General features: G+C 39.5%; 1 protein-coding gene across 2 annotated transcripts in view; it reads left to right on the top strand.

The window, feature by feature from the left end:
* The window catches only part of LOC140162974 (uncharacterized), a 137316-nt gene that overhangs the window by 98351 nt on the left and 21006 nt on the right, over nucleotides 1-17959 (top strand). For both annotated transcript variants that reach the window (XM_072186298.1, XM_072186297.1), the window contains one exon: nucleotides 15562-15676. In XM_072186298.1, coding sequence (XP_072042399.1) covers nucleotides 15562-15676 — 115 coding nt within the window. The remainder of the gene's footprint in view (nucleotides 1-15561; nucleotides 15677-17959) is intronic.

Raw genomic sequence — 17959 nt, 5'->3', positions numbered from 1 at the left:
AAACATAAAACAGACAAGCAGGGGCATAGTAAGAGCCTCGGGGGCCCATGGACAAGAAACAGTGCGGGCCCTTTTAGCAGGGCCGGATTTACCATTGGGTCAGAGGCCCCCCCCCCCCCAAATTACCCTGTGCATGTTCCACCTAGCCCGACAACACCATGTTTTGGACCAAAATACGGTAAAATTGCACAATTTTGCATAAAAATGTATTTCGCGCACAAATGTCCTAGTAAGATCGGAACAAAATATGCTTATCTGCCTCTATTACAATGCGTCTGCATGCCACCACTGTCGATCTTATTGTAGGCCCCCAATTTGTAAACCAAACTTGGCCTCTTGAGTGCACATGCTAAGTCACGGTAAGTTTGGGCCAGCCAAATTTTGGCCTGGCCCAGGTAAATTCGGCCCTGCGTCTTAGCGCTTATTCATTGTCTTTTTTGCTTCGGGCCCCTGAGCCCTCGGGGCCCATGGACTCCGTCCACCCTGTCCCCCCGCTTGCCACGCCCCTGCAGACAAGAAATAGATGAGAATCAGGATTCATTCCTCAACATCTTTGGGAAAAGGTGGCAGCATCCAAGGAGGAAAAGGTGGCAGCATCCAAGGGAATGCATTCAGATCTAATAATTGTTGCTTGTGTGTGTCACTCCCAGCAGACTGAGTATGATTTGAAATGCTTCATGACGTGAAGCAAATAATAATCAAGCAATGATTGGCTCAAAGGATTTGAAAGCAGTATTGTTTTGTGCTCACAAAAATAACTTTAATTGCTGAGTTCAAATTTCTTGGATGAGTCCACCTTCAAATTCTCTGTGGCATCAACCCCTATCCAGACCAAACTTTACTATCCCCCCTCAAGTTTGATTTTGGTAGGGACGTGCCGCTGAGAATTTGAAAGTGGACCCATAAATATACCAATTTTTCAAGAAATTTGGACCCATTGATATATTGACTTTGGTAGGGATTAAAAAATCTTCCACAGAGGGGGCGTGGTTTTAAAATAGAGTAGCCCAAAATTGTAAATCAAGTGAGGATCCTTAATTACTAGGGTTGGTTTTAGAGAAATGTCAGTGATTATTTGTTTTTTGATTTATTTAATAAATTGATATTACTGGTAATTGATGGATGACCATTTTGACATTAGTGTAGTCTTGCCAGTAAGTGGTCAAGAGATTTCATAATCGCCCTTCACTGTCAATGTCACCGATCAATCAATTTTTGGACTGGGAAGCGAGTCCTCATGGCTGAAGGCAAAATACTGTCCAATCTCATTTATCCGGTCATAGTATGTCCTCATTAGACACCAGTACTTACCCTGTTAAAATTAGCTTTGGATTTATTTTATTTATTCATTTTTCACAAGGTAAGTCGGGAGGGGATAAATGAATAATATAACTTTTATTGAATATTCAAAGCTAATGCTACATAGGGCACCACAGTGATTCAGAGCATGTTAAAGCAGTACAAACATGTTTTTCCATGTAGATCCAAGAGCCGGATAAAATAGAGGTCTGTATAAAATATGTCTGGATAAGGGACCGTTCACAAACACTTGTTAGGGGGGGGGCTGATGCAAAAAGGGGGCCCTGAAAATTGTTGACCCTCCTAAGGGGGGCCGTGAAAAAAATTACCACAAATTTTCCTGGAAAAATTAAGTTTATATGCTTTTCTATGGGGTTGACCCATAATTTTCATGTCAAAAAGGGAGGCCCTGAAATTTTTGAGGCTGTAAAGGGGGGCCCCGAAACTTTTTGCGATGAATTTTTTTTTGCATCAGGCCCCCCCTTACTAGTGTTTGTGAACGGTCCCTAAGGGAGGGTGGACTGTACCGCAAGTCTCTGTCACATGTGTAACACTGTTCATTGCACCCCCTTCTTGAGTTTAAAACAATACATTGCATGTTTTAACCATATTCATTGGCATATTGGGTAAAATTTTCAAGTCCTCCCACTGACCTGCTACTAAAATGCATTTATTAGAACACAAATCTGCATGGAAACTTGCACCAAAATGGTGTTAATTTAAACAGATCAAAAGAAAGATACATTATAGCAAATTTAGTCAATTTTATCCCCATATTTCGATACAAGGTGCACAATATTCCACAACCCTGCTTGGAACACCACTGACCATGAGAAAGCTAAGGTCAAAGACGGAAGAAGAAAGTTGGTAGTGCCATTCATAATTTGACCCTACACGCTAAAACCTAGAACATGTTAAATTTGTATAGAATTGTAGATTCATACGTAGTGGTAATAACAATGAAAATTATTAATTAATTTAAACTTCAACACTACTTGTTTATTTCGCTTACTGGGAGCGCTTTCGAGGAACTTCCTCGTCATCAGCCCGGTAAGCAAAATAAACAAGTAGTGTTGAAGTTTGAAATTAATAATTTGCAATGTTGTTGAAAATTTGTGAATGATTTCTGATATACAATTTACACTTTTTGTCAAAAAAAAACTGACAAAAAACAGCTGCATCCTTTTAGCCCACGAAAGCAGTCAGTACATAACTGAACTAGGCCAAGTGATGAAAATTGGGATCAGCAATTTTCTCTATTATTGTAGTCCCATCCCTTGACAAACAGGACCACTGGTGATTGTATAGATCAGAGGTAGGTGGACAACACAGATCAGAATAAAAATAAATCGAGAAGCAAAAAAAGGAAAATGAAAGAAAAATAAAATAAAATAAATAAATCAAGAAGCAAAAAAAATACTATCCTAGCGCCCTAATGCCTCGAACCGAGGCTATTTAGCTCCCTAATGCAGTAAGTACACCACATTAAATGAACTAGGCCAAGTATCATGTTGACTTGCTTAGCCTTCTTCCAGATTCCAAAATAGTACAAGCATATTAACAGGTCATTCATGCTCTAAAACCCCTTCCTACTGCATATGATAGATTGTGTCTGCTACTTGTGGAACAGGAGCACAAGTAACAGCTTAGGGTAACTATTCATTAATCTAAGTTAAAACCACACAGTATTACAGAGCCCGTACCACCAGTTACCACCAGTCAAAGTCTCCGCATCATCCGATAATGAGGGCCGATTGTTCCATGAAATGCGACAGGCGAGACTGCTACGCAATTACCGCGTATTTTCATGGTCTATCCCGAAAGCATGCAACGCTCTATCGCGTATACGCAAAGGCACGCAGCGCTGGCGTGATTGTTAGACACGGCACAATCAAACAATCGGCCCTCATGAATATGCGAGAACTGGTAGCATACAATACACAGGGACTTTGACTGGTGGTACTTTCTCTGTTTTATCTCACTCAAAACAGACAAGAAATAGATGAGAATCAGGATTCATTCCTCAACATCTTGTCAGGGACTGCCTTTTGAAAATTAGAAAAGAGCTGTAGAATGCTCTTCTGGTCTTTTTAAGAAGAGCTTTAGAAGAGCTGTTTGCTCCTGTGGCCATTAAAGCATAAATAGTTTAACGAGTCATCTAGAGGAGCTATAAATCGCTCTTGCAAATGCAACTTAAGAAGAGCTGTAGAGGAGTGATTGCTCTCAGCCTCTCACTCCTCTCAAAAGGCAGTCCCTGCTTTGTCAGCATGGAGGAAAAGGTGGCAGTATCCAAGGGAATGCATTCAGATCTAATTGTTGCTTGTGTGTGTCACTCCCAGCAGACTGAGCATGACTTGAAATGCTTCATGACGTGAAGCAATGATTGACTCAAAGGATTTGAAAGCAGTATTGTTTTGTACTCACAAAAATGTTTAACTTTAATTGCTGAGTTCAAATCCTCTGTGGCACCAACCCCTATCCAGACCAAACTTTACTATCCCCCTCCCCTCCTGCGGGATTTGGTCGGAGGGGGGGGGGACACACTGGTCATTGACAAGGGGGTATCATGCGTGGCCACAAAGTCTCAAATAGTACCCTAAACAGTCAAGTATTTATGAGGTCTGAAAATGCACCCCTAAACAAGTATGACAAGTGCAATTTTATACCCTAAATAAGTAATGACATTATTTATGCCCCCATTTAAGCAAGTAAATCAGTTGTATTTTGACCCCAAAATCCTTCATGATAACTGGGAAAACACAAATTCAAAAGTTCATACTTTTAACCTTTATTCCATGCTACATTTGTCTCAAAGGACTCAAAACACTGTGATAAGGTATACCCTTTATCTCAAATGTCCTTGTTTTAGATATCCTATTCACGATATGTAAGTACAGTGCCTATGCCTGATCATGATCATGGGGTTTTTAATTTTAGGTTCTTGCCCACAAAACAAATCTGCTTTCAAATCTCATGGTAAGGTGATTACAGCCCCATGTTGAAGGTTTGCAGTGTCGAAGGTCCACTTTGTCAAAGGTCCGCTATGATGAAGGTCTGCTATGTCAAATATGAAATAAGGTTCGAAATATTGAAGGTCAACTATGTCAAATATAAAATAAGGTTCGCTATGTCCAGGCCCGTACGCAGGATTTCATTTGGGGGGTGCTGATTTTGAAAAAGTAGACTTTTTTCCAGGGGGGGGGGGCAATTTTGTGAAAAGTGGACAAAATTTGGACCTTTTTTGTCCAAAAAAGTGTAAAAAACAGATTTCTGAAATTTTGGGACTTTTTGTATATACTTTTCCAAATTTGGGCTATGTCAAATCTAACTTTACCCATCAACATAACAAACATTATTTCGTATTCAACTTTGACCAAGTAAACCTTAATTATATTTGACATAGCAAACTGTCCATCAACATAGCAAACAAATTATATCTTGAAATTGACATACCAAACCTTATTTTTTTACATGGCGAACCTTGCTTCATATTTGACATAACCGAACACGGTGGTATTATATAGGAAAGTAACAGTTTAACATAGTGAACTTTCAACATAACAGGTCGACACCGATAACATGATTCACTTTTGGTCCTGTACCGCAAGTTAGGGTCAAAATCAGCCATATGCCTTCCTGCCTTGGCCTATTTACATCATCTTAATCAGCAGCATTATTAGAGCGTGACATATAGTGATGATGAAGGGAACACACGGTGCCAACTGGGGGGCAAATGGGAGGTGGTTTGACCTACTTATTCAAAGGGTCACAAAAATGAAGTAAATGATAGTGTACTCAAATCCCCGCTCAAATCCTGACAAAGTTGAGCGAAATTCATAGTTTTAGAAACCGGATAAAACGCTTTTAAGGTCCGCTATGTCAAAGGTCTGTTATGTCGAATGTCCACTATATCAAATTATAAGATTCAAAATGTCGAAGGACCACAATGCCAACTGAGGGGCAAATGGGAGGGGGATTGACCTAGTTATTCCACCAAGGTTCATAAAAATGAAATTAATGTACCCAAATCCTAACCTAGATTAAACATTCATATTTTTGGAAAACGTAAATTAAGTACTTCCTTCCGAATTCAATTTTACGCAATGTTTAAAATACATGTTTCTGGGAGCCCTGCCCAAGGGCCCTTCCAATTTATTTGGAAAAGATGAAGAAAGAAAGAAACAAAAAGTACCTTCCCCTATATGATTTTGTTATTGGGTACACATTCCTTGTGTCAACTTCTCAGCATTCAAGCTAACTAAGCAATAACCCAGTTTTCACGTTTCATAAAAACAGAAAAACATTTGCCCCCCGCCCCCAATATTTTTCTTACCACTCCCACTTTTAAGGTCTTGTCCACCTAAAGCCAGAATTACGAAAATCTTAACTTTTTGCTGCAATTTTACACAAAATTTGTTGATTTTGCCAACCCAAAATTCACTTTGCCCCTCCCAATGGCCATTGCCCCCCACCAATTCCTGCTGCTGCCACTGAAAGAAAGATGTTCATACATTGTTTAATTGTGGTAGCTGCAGGAATGCTGGATTTCCATTTTTTAAAGTACCGTATTCATTCCAATAACCACCCAGGGTGCTTAAAAACAAGGTCATTTTGGGCGCTTATTTTTTGTATTACTTATTTACATAATTGCATTATGTAAAAAATAGCCAAAAATATGGACTTTAAGTGTAGCCTATAATGTTTCTGTGTTTGATCCTGCGTAGTTTGATCCTGCACATAATAACGGAGGATCATTTGTAGCAAAGTCGCTGGGTGGGCGCTTATTCGCCGATCTTACAGTCATCTCAAAAGGAGGTTCTAACTAGAAAGTACATGTTGTGTGTGCGTATGCCTGTTAAACGCATGCTTTGATTACCGCGTATGTGTTGCAAAAGCCTTCTGGCACATTACTAGAAAAGCGATAGAAACAAAAATGCATATTTTGCGCATGCGTTTGTAGGGAGAACCTTGTTTTGGTAGAAAGATAGCGTGCACAGGGCAAATAGGGGCAAATACGGTAGCACATAATATCCCGGGCCTATACTCTGTACCCCCAGAGAAGATATCTTACACTTCCCACAATGCAATTCTTCCCTGTACTGATTTGCTATCCAGTGTCACATGGTTCGATATTCACAAAAATACCTCACATAGTGTCATTGCCCGATATCTTCATGGCAGAAATCGCCATGGTAGGTTGAATCCACCGCCATGCATGTCCATTTTGTTCCGACCTGTTTAATAGTTTTGAGACGCATAATGGGCCGAAGGACATCTGACTAAGGCTACTGACAATTGGCCGGTGACTGACCTCGCTGTGTGTGAGTCGAGCATTATGGTACGCCATAGGTCATATGCTTTTAGACTACCCACGATTGGCCTATACACTGCGCTATATAATTCGGCACATATAAAATCAGAATTATTGTTAGTTTTTGAGTTCAAGACGCAAGCTTCTTTCTCAAGACGCAAGCTAACGACTATCATATCTGGTCAACACATATATTCAAGTGCAAGGAACCACATCTGGTTTCTTTAGACGAAATCATTTACGGGAGATATTCACCATTTTCTACCCCGGTATCCAAAGATTTTCGTCTGAATATCAAAATCGTGCATAGCACATTCACATGTATCGATCCCGGGTATTGATTTTAGTATCTCTGGTGTACCAAGTAATTATTAGCCAGGTGATGTCGGTGTGCCTCAATTAACAGAGCTCATCCAGATCTTACAATTGAGCAGGGGTAGCGTTAACCCCCGATCGGGGGTGAATGACCCCCTAAATTTAAATTAAAAAATATTAATTTTTCACCCTCTATATTGAGAATATGTGCAAGCTCGGGTAATTGAGGTATTTTTGTCAATACTGCTTTAAATGCATGTTGGACTGAATATTTTGTGTTTGCTGGGGATATTACCAGTGAAGATATCTTACCCTTCCCAGAATCCTTTGCAACATGACACATCATGTTATTATAGCAGATGACACTCCTATTAATTTGTCCCTTTGTTATTATATGTGAGAATAGACTGGCTAAACATTGGTTGATAGTCAAGAAATTAATATATTTTGCAAGATATCTGGATGTGCTCTGTTCATTGAGGTACTTTTCATCACTATCAACCCATGTTGTACTAGATAGCAAATCAGTACAGAAAACTTGAATGGGAAGAAAAGCATTGTGGGAAGTGTAAGATATCTTCTCTGGGCTACAGTGAAATTGCATCAAAAAGCTCTGGATTTTAATTTGATCAGATCTGTTCTGTGTTGCACCATTGCTTTGCAAGGGAAAGTTAAACACACAAACACACACCCCTGTCTGTGTTTGCCTCCAAACGTGGACATTGTGTTTTGCTATCTAACCGAGGACGTGTGTATGATGTTTTCATCGCCTAACCGTGGACTAAAATGGCGGATTTTTTGTGTGTATAATACAAAACGGAATTTTAGCCATCACCCTCATGGACGGTAGTTTTTACACGTGTGGTCCTCGGTTTCAGGCAAATAGCGTTTAAAGCATCTAGCATGCATTTGAGGTCTTTTGCAGCAGTTTGAGACCGAGGACAGTCCTCGGTTGGAAGTAGGTCCACAGTTTAGGGTGAAAAATCTTGTGTGTGTCCTCGTTTGTCGGCCAACACGTACGCACTCCCCTCCCCCTCCCCACCTGACCCCCACCACACACACACCCCTACTTACACCAGGATTCTTGTGGGGTCCAGCCAGACTTACCTTACCCCCTTATGAGGTACAGTCCAACCTCTCTTATCCGGCCATGATGGGACCAAGCATTGTGCATCCCCCCCCACCCCCAACCCCAACACACACACCCTAAAAGTTGAAATTTTGTGCCACATTTATTTTCCATCTGCTGCAGTAATATAGTAGGTGTCTTGCCTGAAACTGTTCCTAAACACTCAATTCATAAAGGTGGGTGCTCCAACCTGCAGGACAAACTCTGTCGCGCAAATACTGGCTACCCCAGCATTGCATCTCATCATTACAGATAATCCCCTAGTCATATTCAATGTGTAAATGCCCGATTAGTCCTTGATTGAAATCTAATCTACTTGCTATCTTCAGGCTATGGAATATTGTCACTTAGACTTGAAACAAGACTTGCGATATCAGAAGATGATTAAAATGATTTTTGAGTTGGTTCAGTTCAGGTCATCTTGTCTGCTCTGCTAGCTTTTTGCAATCATTCATTGCACGGTTCCGCCATATGCGAGGAGAGCCTCGATCTGACAGCATGCATGAATGGGAATTGAACCAGTCATATAACAATAAACATTGCGTAAAGTTACGTAATACTTCCTTTCATGTCTATTGCCAGTTCAAGGCTCTCCCCGCATATGGCGGAACCGTGCAATAGGCGAATAGGCAGCCATAGGGGACAGGTAAATGGCGAGTTAAGAATGGGCGAGTTAGATGAGAAGCGAGTTAGAATGGCGAGTTACCCCCTGCAGAGATTAAAGAGTGACCCCTGCTGAGAATATGGCAAGGCCCGCCGGCGAGTTCCGTAAAATTCTTAAGGTTTTTCCGGCAAGTCCCGCCGGCGAGTTAAGATTTACGACAAGTCCCGCCGGTGAGTTACAACAAGTCACATTGGCGAGTTAAGATTTACAACAAATCCCACTGGCGAGTTACGATCAGTCACAGAAGCGAAGTTAAGATTTTTACAGCAAGTTACGATTTATAATATTCCAATAATAAGTCGTAACTCGCTTGCAAGACTTAATGGTGGTGCCGTAACTCTCCGGTGGGACTTGATGGCATTGCTGTAACTCGCTTACAGGACTTGATGGTGTTGTTGTAACTCGCTTGCAGGACTTGATGGTGTTGTCGTAACTCGCTTGTGGGAATGGTTGGTGTTGTCGTAACTCGCCGATGGGACTTGATGGCTTTGTCGTAACTCACCTTCAGCTTACTTCGTGGGGGGTAATTGACAAAAAACCTAATCTCTGTGGTAACTCGCCTTTTTAACTCACTTTTCTTTAACTCACCTTTTTTTAACTCGCCTAGTTACAGCTCCCGCAGGCAAAGATCAAACATGCTAAAAAGTAAAGATTGGGGCATCATACAAGGAACAAAGAAAACTAAATAAGAAATTGACTTTAAAAAGAGAAATTTAAAAAAGAGAAATTTATAAAGGGAAGGAAGGAAAGAAAGAGAAATGGAAGAGAAAGAAGGAAGAAAGTAAGTAAGAAAAAGAAGAAAGAGCATGGCCTAATAATGGTTAGGGTACTTGCCTTTAGTGCATGAGGTCCTGTGTTCAATCCCCAGTGCTGGAGATTTGCTGGGTTATTGACTTGGGGGGGGGGATTCTGAAATTAATTGGCAACCTCTAGATTCAATTCAAACTTCTGCTCTCCCCATGGTTAATTTAGAATTGGGTACTAAAATGAATCATGAAAGTACTCCATCCTTTGGAGGGGACGTTAAACCGTCTGGCCCCATGTACAGAGAGCCATATCTGCACAATGCACATGTATCTCGCAGCCAGTTTCAGAAAGAGGAGGGTGTTAACCCCTGATTGTTCTCAACCTGTCCCAGTGTTCAAATGGACCCCAATGGAAATTATATTCAATAGAAGCTTTCTTGGGTTATCCAGGGTTGCCCAAACACCAAACAAGGAAACAAACCACATCAAGTCAAACCAACCCTGCAACTTCAAGTGGCTCTCAGGGGCTCCGGAAGATGTTCAATATTGGGGGGGCCCAATGGTGCCTGGCCAAAATTATTGGGGGCCCCAATGGTAATTTTCCATAGGCATCCAAATTATTGGGGGGCTGAGCCCACCCCCCCGGCCTCCCCCGGTTCCGAGCCACTGGCTCTGTACGAGACAAGGGATAGAATTCCATCTGCCATTCTGCTTTATATACTCTACTTAGCATGCCTCTAAATGAGTGGGGTTTTGTTTTGACGAAAGAGATGGAAGGCTGGCACCTTCCACAAAATCATTAGAGTTTGAGCAACTATATTACTGATACAGGGTGACTGTACAAACAAGTATTATTGTAAGACCAATCTATTGTAATGTTCTTGTGGAGGGTGTCTGCGTTTCGTTTCTTTTGTCAAGAAAAACCCCACTCATTTAGCGGCATATGTAGATGGAATTCTACGGTATGAACCTCAACCAGAGGTAGGGGCAGGTGGTGGTCGCCGTGCATCCTCTAAATTCAGTAAATTTTCATCGTTAACCGTGTAATTGAATGGGATTGTTTTGACATTTTAAAACACTTGAAATATCACAAACAAATCATAGGCCTATGTTAATAAATAATATAAATACAAGCGGAAACCGTTGGGGTTCGATAATGAACCCCACAAAACTAACCGAGTATATGGAAAATGCCATAAGGCCGGGCGGTTTCACAAGTTGCCGGCTCTATCATGCCACTCGCCGCCTGGGTAGGGGGAAGAAGTGACAAGTATCCACAGATATCAGCAGGCAGTCTTAGGGAACAACCTAAAAGATTGATGAAGTCATATAAATGTAACTAGTTTTGTTCCTTAGCTGCTCCCTTGCCTCCAAAATAACACATATGTGACACGATCAAGGGAAATGAGTTGGATATCGCTAATATTGATTTTGAGATATTGCCAAAGAAAGTGTTAAAATTCTTTTGTTTTATATTGTTTTCAGCGATTGATAAATTGATGTAACTTCACAAAGAACAGTTGTATCAACATGGGGTTTTCAGTTTCTGAAAGCTCGAAATGTTCTCTGTATAAACATGTGTAAAGCTCATTTTCGACCAGGGCTGACATGTGACTCATTCCCCTTGATCATGTCACATATATGTATTCTAAGAACATACAAGAAATGAAATCAACATTTGTAACTCCCTCCCTAACCAAACTTGGACATCATTGATATTGTGGTCTATTCTCATCAGGCGTGTAGCCAGGGTAGGTTGGGATGCACCCCAGTCCACTTTTCAGGGTAAAATGTACCCAAGAAGGTCAAAATTACAAAGAAATAAATGAAGGGACCACTTTTCCATGTCAAAATGTTCAAAAATGTTCCACCCCCTGCATAAAATACTGGCTATGTACCTGTTCCCTTATTGAATAAGGTTTCTAATGATTAAAAAATGAAAATAAGATGAAACATTAAATATGTATCTTTATTTTAAATATAAGGTTAATATTTAAACATAATTCTTGATACGCCAGTGACAATTCATAGCTAAAACCCAAGACTTGAGTTAAGCTTATCTGTATAAGTCTTACGAGGTGATAGCATGATCATGACCAAAGAGTGTGTTAAGCCATACAAAACGTGCATAGGAGATCATCATGATAAAGTCAGTCTTTAAAAAAAAACAGTCAGGGAAGCTCAGGCAAACTGCCATATAATAAATTGACAGCAACCCCCCATGGTTGTTTGATGTGATCATTTATTAGTTTTTCAAACAAAACGTCATGTACTACTTAATTTTAGACTTAAACAGCTAAAAGCAGTATCATGCTAATGTATACAGATGCTTTTTGAGTCATTTTCAACTTGAATTTCCCCATATTTACAACATTATTCACTTTCAAAGCATTTTTTAAAGCTTTTTCGGATATAAAATGTTTCTATTTATGACAAGATTGGTGGCGCTATTTTGTTACTAGAAATTACTCTTTCAAGCTTTTAATACAAATAATTCCTTTTCTTTGTTGATAACATGTGTTTGTAAAATTTCTTTGTTGCTTGTTTCACCTATTCAATCTGTTTTATTGGCAGTATTGATTACCTACTCCTTCCAAATTATGAAATATAATTTAAGATAAATAGCGCCACCTATAGTTTGAATTTTCTAAATAATGAAGCCAATTCTATACATCAAACAACCCCCCCCCCAAAAAAAAACAGACAATCTTTGGGGATCGAACCAACACACTCACAGGGGCGTCGCTAGACCAATCGGATTGGGGGTGGGGTGCACAGCATATTTTGCTGACGGAAATATTTTGTGCCTATTAAAATTGGGAATTGTAGATCCCAACTTTTTTAAGCAGCCAGGGTGTTCAAGAATCTAAAAAGTGGGGGGCTGGTGGTCAAAACTTTTCCTCAACATTTGTTTTCATTAGTATCTACCTTTACAATATTGTATACCAACAACAGCAGAAGGTGATAACAATCGCACATTTGATTTTTATAGACAAATCCAATTTCACACATTCCTACACCTCAATGGCAGCCAAAGCTGGGTCCCTGTTGGCTCCATCACACCTAAAATGTTAAATGATTCAGCCTTGGAGGGTATTTTAAACTGCATTCTATCACCCATGTTACATGTAGACAAAAGAATGATGACAGTTTATAACACAAAAGAATCTAACATCGAATTTTAAGCGGCTTTAATCCACCCAATTGGGCAGTCACAACACCTGTTTGGTGCTGCGGGGACCCAATAATGGCCGACCAAATCCTGACCATGACCATGGCTCGATGGATTCGTCTATTATGACTCTTGTAATTTGCCGCAAATCCTATGCTTTTGCCAACAACAGTCACTTTTTGCTAACAAAATTAGAATTGGGGGGTGTCTCACCCCATACCCCTCTCTAGTGGCGACCCTGCACAACCCATACAACTGTGTCACATAACTACAGTGGATTGGATATTCTGCTTGAAATCCATACACCCTCTATGGAAGACATGGTCTTAATCTCTCACAAATGGGGTTATGTATGGGGACTCCATTTCAAATCTACTCCCCCTATGTGGGAGATCTGGATTTCAATTGCTGGTGAACTTATTCTTTCATGGGTGTAATTTCATTGATCTTTTTCAAAAACTGGAGCAAAACTTTATTTTTTGTTCCATATTTGCAAAATTTTCATTATAAATTTGTTGAAATAAGATATTTTGAAAGTTTCCACATTATTTTATAGCATTTTGATAAAATTCTTGGAAAACAGGAGGTCATTGGGTATAGCATCAGGTATGAGTTTAAAAAGGGGTCATTGGGTGTAAGCTGGTTTCAAAAAGGGGACTATTGACATATGACAGGCACATACCCATCACCTGTATATGAAAAGCAGTTTTTGGCGGGATGCTTGGGTAGGATTGTTGCAAACCTCAAAATATCAGTGAGATTTTTTGATGTGTTCTCAAAATTGGGCAAGTGGATGTAAGGGGTTTTGCAACAAAGCTCTTCATATTGTGCATGGCACTGATTTTTCTCCCTGAACCATAAATACAATTTCAAAAAAAATAAAATAAATAAAAATAGTACCGTTTCAAAGATACTTCATTTCTGAGACACACTATACAGTTTTTACTCAGCTGAATGAGCGTGGCAAACAACCTTCTATATAATCTGGTCACTAAGCTCACGTTCATGTGACTTGGCAATAGATATAGCGGATTAATGTCGGCTAGCGATTTGTGATACGATCAGGCCTAACTACTCAAATGAAGTCTGAATATGGTTTCAGATGTAACATAGCAAAGTGAATGTTCCAGTATTAGATTTATTAACCCTAACACTGACCCAGGTTTTTTGCTATCGGAAGTCACAGAAGATCCGAAAAAGTCAAGAAGAAGAAGAATTTTTGACTTGGCACCCCCGGGATTCGAACATTTGACCCCCCGCATGCCAAGCACACGATCGCGGACCGGGAGCTATACGGCTAATTGCTGCCCGGCCAGCAATTCCGTGAGCATTTGACACTTCGGGTGATTGCGTCATCGCAGACCCTGGGATGCATGCATGCGCAGAATTTTTCATCGTGCTATTCTGTGGTTTTTTCTGGTGTAAGGGTTAACAAAATATTACTAAGTTTGAATTAATTTGAATTCATACCCATATATTTAGCTCTTAATTTTTACAATGAATAATGTCCAAAGTTTGTTTAAAAATAAGCAGCATGTGCAGCATTATGTATTATCCCTGAACACAACATTTTTGTGTGTACTATTTGCAAAAGGGCACACAAAGTTTGGTTATTGGGCTATTCCATTTAAAATCCACACTACCCCTGTGGCAGAGTTTGGAAATATCTTCCACAGGGGGAGTATGAATTTCAAATAGAATGAACACATTAGCACCTCCACTTGAAACTCACCCTCCCTCAGTGGAAGATACAGGTTGAATCTTTCTCAGAGGGTGTATGGAATTCAAATGGAGCCACCTAATGTGTTCATTCCATTTTAAATTCATACTCCCCCTGTGGAAGATAATTCCAAAATCTTCTTGAGGTGTAGTGTGGATTTCAAATGGAATAGCCCAATAACAGTTTTCAAGTTGCCCCCAAAAAATATTTTCCTGATCATTATTTTCAAGCAATTTAAACATTTTTTTAGCATTTTTCAAAAGACATAATGTTTGCTGGGAAGTGATTCAAATTAGGAAAATCCTGTTGATTTCTTCATTGGTGGTGTGATTTCATCCAGACACTGATCTGAGGTTGTTAAACCAACACTCGTGTGACAGCACCATTGATACCGGAGATTAATAGAAGATGAAAATTTAATAGAAAGGAAAGTTTTTTCTGCCACTTTAACCGCTAATCACTGATAATTAATATGTGAAATTAACAAGTGAAATTAGAACTCGTCCGATTAACTGTGATTATTGGAAGTACCGGAGAAGTCATCAAACAGATTATTTCTTAAGGATTTTAATTTTGAGTTTTTGCGACTTCAAGTGAAGGTTAAGGATTCTAAAGACTGGTTCATACTTTTTATAATTGATGTGAAATATTTGATGCTACAAGTATTTGTTATTTCCAGTTATTTTTTATCTCTAGCCTGAGGGAGGGGTCTGAGTAGAAATGAGGGTATGAGGATGTGTGACAGATATCGGGGTGCATTTTCAGCCATTAGTTTAGACTCAGAGCATTTTCAGCCATTTTGGTTTATTGATGGCCCTCAATTACAAGGAAATTTGGTTTAAGAAAGGGTGTTTTTTTGAAAAAATCACAATTTTTCATTGTTTTTTTAGCAAAGTTTGGGCAAATTTTTCAAAAATTGGTGTAATTTTGGGTCTGGATTGCATCAAATTTGGGTAGTTTCAGAGTCCCAGACACACATCCCCAGCCAAACCAAAGTTGAGACCCCCCCCTCCCCCGGTCTTCTAGCCTCTTGATGTAAAAACAAAAATATATTTCCACCAGATATTTGGCATCAAATAATATTTGATTTTGTCAACAATCATTGATTAGAAGATAAAAATGAATTGAAACTGAGACTGGTCCCTGCACCGCCCCAAATAAAATTCCTTGTAACATTGACGTTTAAACTGCATTTTTCTTTGCAGTGAGACATCAGTACTAGCACCAGAATGGACTGATGGTTTAGTGCGGACAACTATCATCATGCTACTCAAAGACCTCAGTCAGTCACAACTCTCAGCTATATCACCCTTGTCTCAGGTTAGTAGGGGTGGGGGGTTGGGGGTGCATTGACAGTTTGGTATGGGGTGTGGGGGGGTGTGTGGGGGGGTGTTGACGGTTTGATAAGGACAACTATCATTATGCTACTCAACTCCCTGCAATATCACCTGTCTCAGGTGAGGGGGTGTGTAGGGGTGTGTGTGTGGGGGTGTGTTGACGGTTTGGTACAGACAACTATCATCTTACTATAAATAGGGAAATGTATCTATCTATCTATCTATCTATCTATCTATCTATGTATCTATGTATGCCTATAAAGGCTCCATCAGTTTCTATCCAAATGTCGCCAAATTCATACGGGAGATCGATGAATATACGGGAACGTGTTTAAACTTTATTTGGTTGAAAGCGGTCAAGAATTGGCTGCAAAAACAGTGAAAATATGGGTAAAAACGGGGGTTTTGTTATGAAAATCGGTTGTCGGCCTACCCGTCACTGCAGCTGGCCGGCAGCGCGTCGGCGCCTCGTGCGTAACGCGCACTACGCCAATGGGCGCGTAAACGGCGCAGAGCCACGCAACTGCGAGCCAGAGACCAGTGGACATGATAATACGGAAAGAAGGAAAAATAAAGGACAAAAAGGTATATATGGACGAGTCACGGGATTATGATAACGGGTGAACACGTCCGCAGACACGCTATATGAGAGGACGTAATAAATACTGAATACGGGAAAAAGATGTTTGTTGTATAAACAACATGAAGCGGTACTAAAAAAAAAAATTAAATTAAAATGAGGACAAAAAAAATGTACGAATAATAGGCCAACGGGTTAAAGTAATAAATGAAACGGAACGAAACAAAGAAGGAAAGAAACTAATCAGGAAATGTAAGAAAAAAGAAGCTAAAATAATGAGAACAGAGATAAATAAAAAACATGGAAACGGGAAATCACAAGCAGCAAATAAACAAAGAAGCTAAAGGGAAATGTAAGAAAGAACAGATTTAGAAAAATAAAGTGTACCTTTTCAATGATTCTACCTGTTCAGTAATTATTCCTGTTATGGTGAACGCTCCCATCTAGCGGGGACCCGCGCGAAGCGCGGGTATCCCGCTAGTGTTGCTTAAAGATCCGAGTCCATTACAACTCTCTGCCATATCACCCTTGTCTCAGGTGAGTAGGTGTGGGGATGTTGGTATGTGCATGTAGAGAGGGTGTGTGGGGGAGTGTTTGTGTTGATGAGGTTTCATATTCACTGATGTCATCTAGTAAAATTTAAAACACACCTGCTTGGTGAATTAATGTGAATTTAATTTCCCATGAAATTCAGGTTTATTCCCTCTTCATATAAACATACTTCAAATTCATTTTTACTGAATGTTTAAGAAGACTTTAATTCTCTCCACGCTGGTGTCGACTGCAGACGACAAGTTTTTTCAAAAATTCAAAATGTAAATTTTCATGACCATATTTGGAATCAGCATGAAAAATGCATTAAAATGAGTACAAACAAGCCTAGTATTGATTCAGTGGTTCTTTAGATAGCTCTTTTAAAATATTAAAATATTTTGTGAAAATATTTCAAAACTTGAACTTTTTCCATTGAAGCTCATGGCTAGCACGCAGAGCATTAAAGGAAGGTGACCTGATATATTTGGAAAATGGAATTCTTTAGAATTGACTTATAACATAAAACGTCATCCCTTAAAACCCATCAAACATAAATTTTTCTTGTAAATGAGGCTAATTCCTTATGGAATTACTGACATTTATACAGCATGATAATCATGATAATATAGTCTATACAGTGTTTTTATTAATGATAGTCATGTAATAAATTGATATCAAATGAGAGATTTTATTTTTCTCATTAACATGTTGAAATTAACATATTGAAATTAGGAGTTCCAAATCGGTATATTTAAACATATCATCAAAAAACTGTTGAATTAGTCTAAAACGTGGTATACCACAATTCAACAGTTTTTTGATGATTTCTTCGGAAATATACAAATTTGGGACGCCTAATTTCAATATGTGACATGATCAAGGGGAATGGGTCACATGTCGGCCTTGGTCGAAAATGAGTTTTACACAGGTTTCTAAAGAGGACATTTAGAGCTTTCAGAAACTGAAAACCACATGTTGATACGACATTTCTTTGTGAAGTTACGTTAATTTATCAATCGCTGAAAACAATTTGAAAGAATTTGAACACTTTCTTCGCCAATATCTCAAAATCAATATTAGTGACATCCGACTCATTTCCCTTGATCGTGTCACATATGTTAATGAGAAAAATATGAGCTTTCTCCTGATACC

Source organism: Amphiura filiformis, chromosome 10, assembly GCF_039555335.1.
Source record: "Amphiura filiformis chromosome 10, Afil_fr2py, whole genome shotgun sequence".
Classification (NCBI taxonomy): domain Eukaryota; kingdom Metazoa; phylum Echinodermata; class Ophiuroidea; order Amphilepidida; family Amphiuridae; genus Amphiura; species Amphiura filiformis.
Note: the sequence above shows the minus strand (reverse complement) of the source record. Positions and strands in the feature narration are given on the sequence as shown.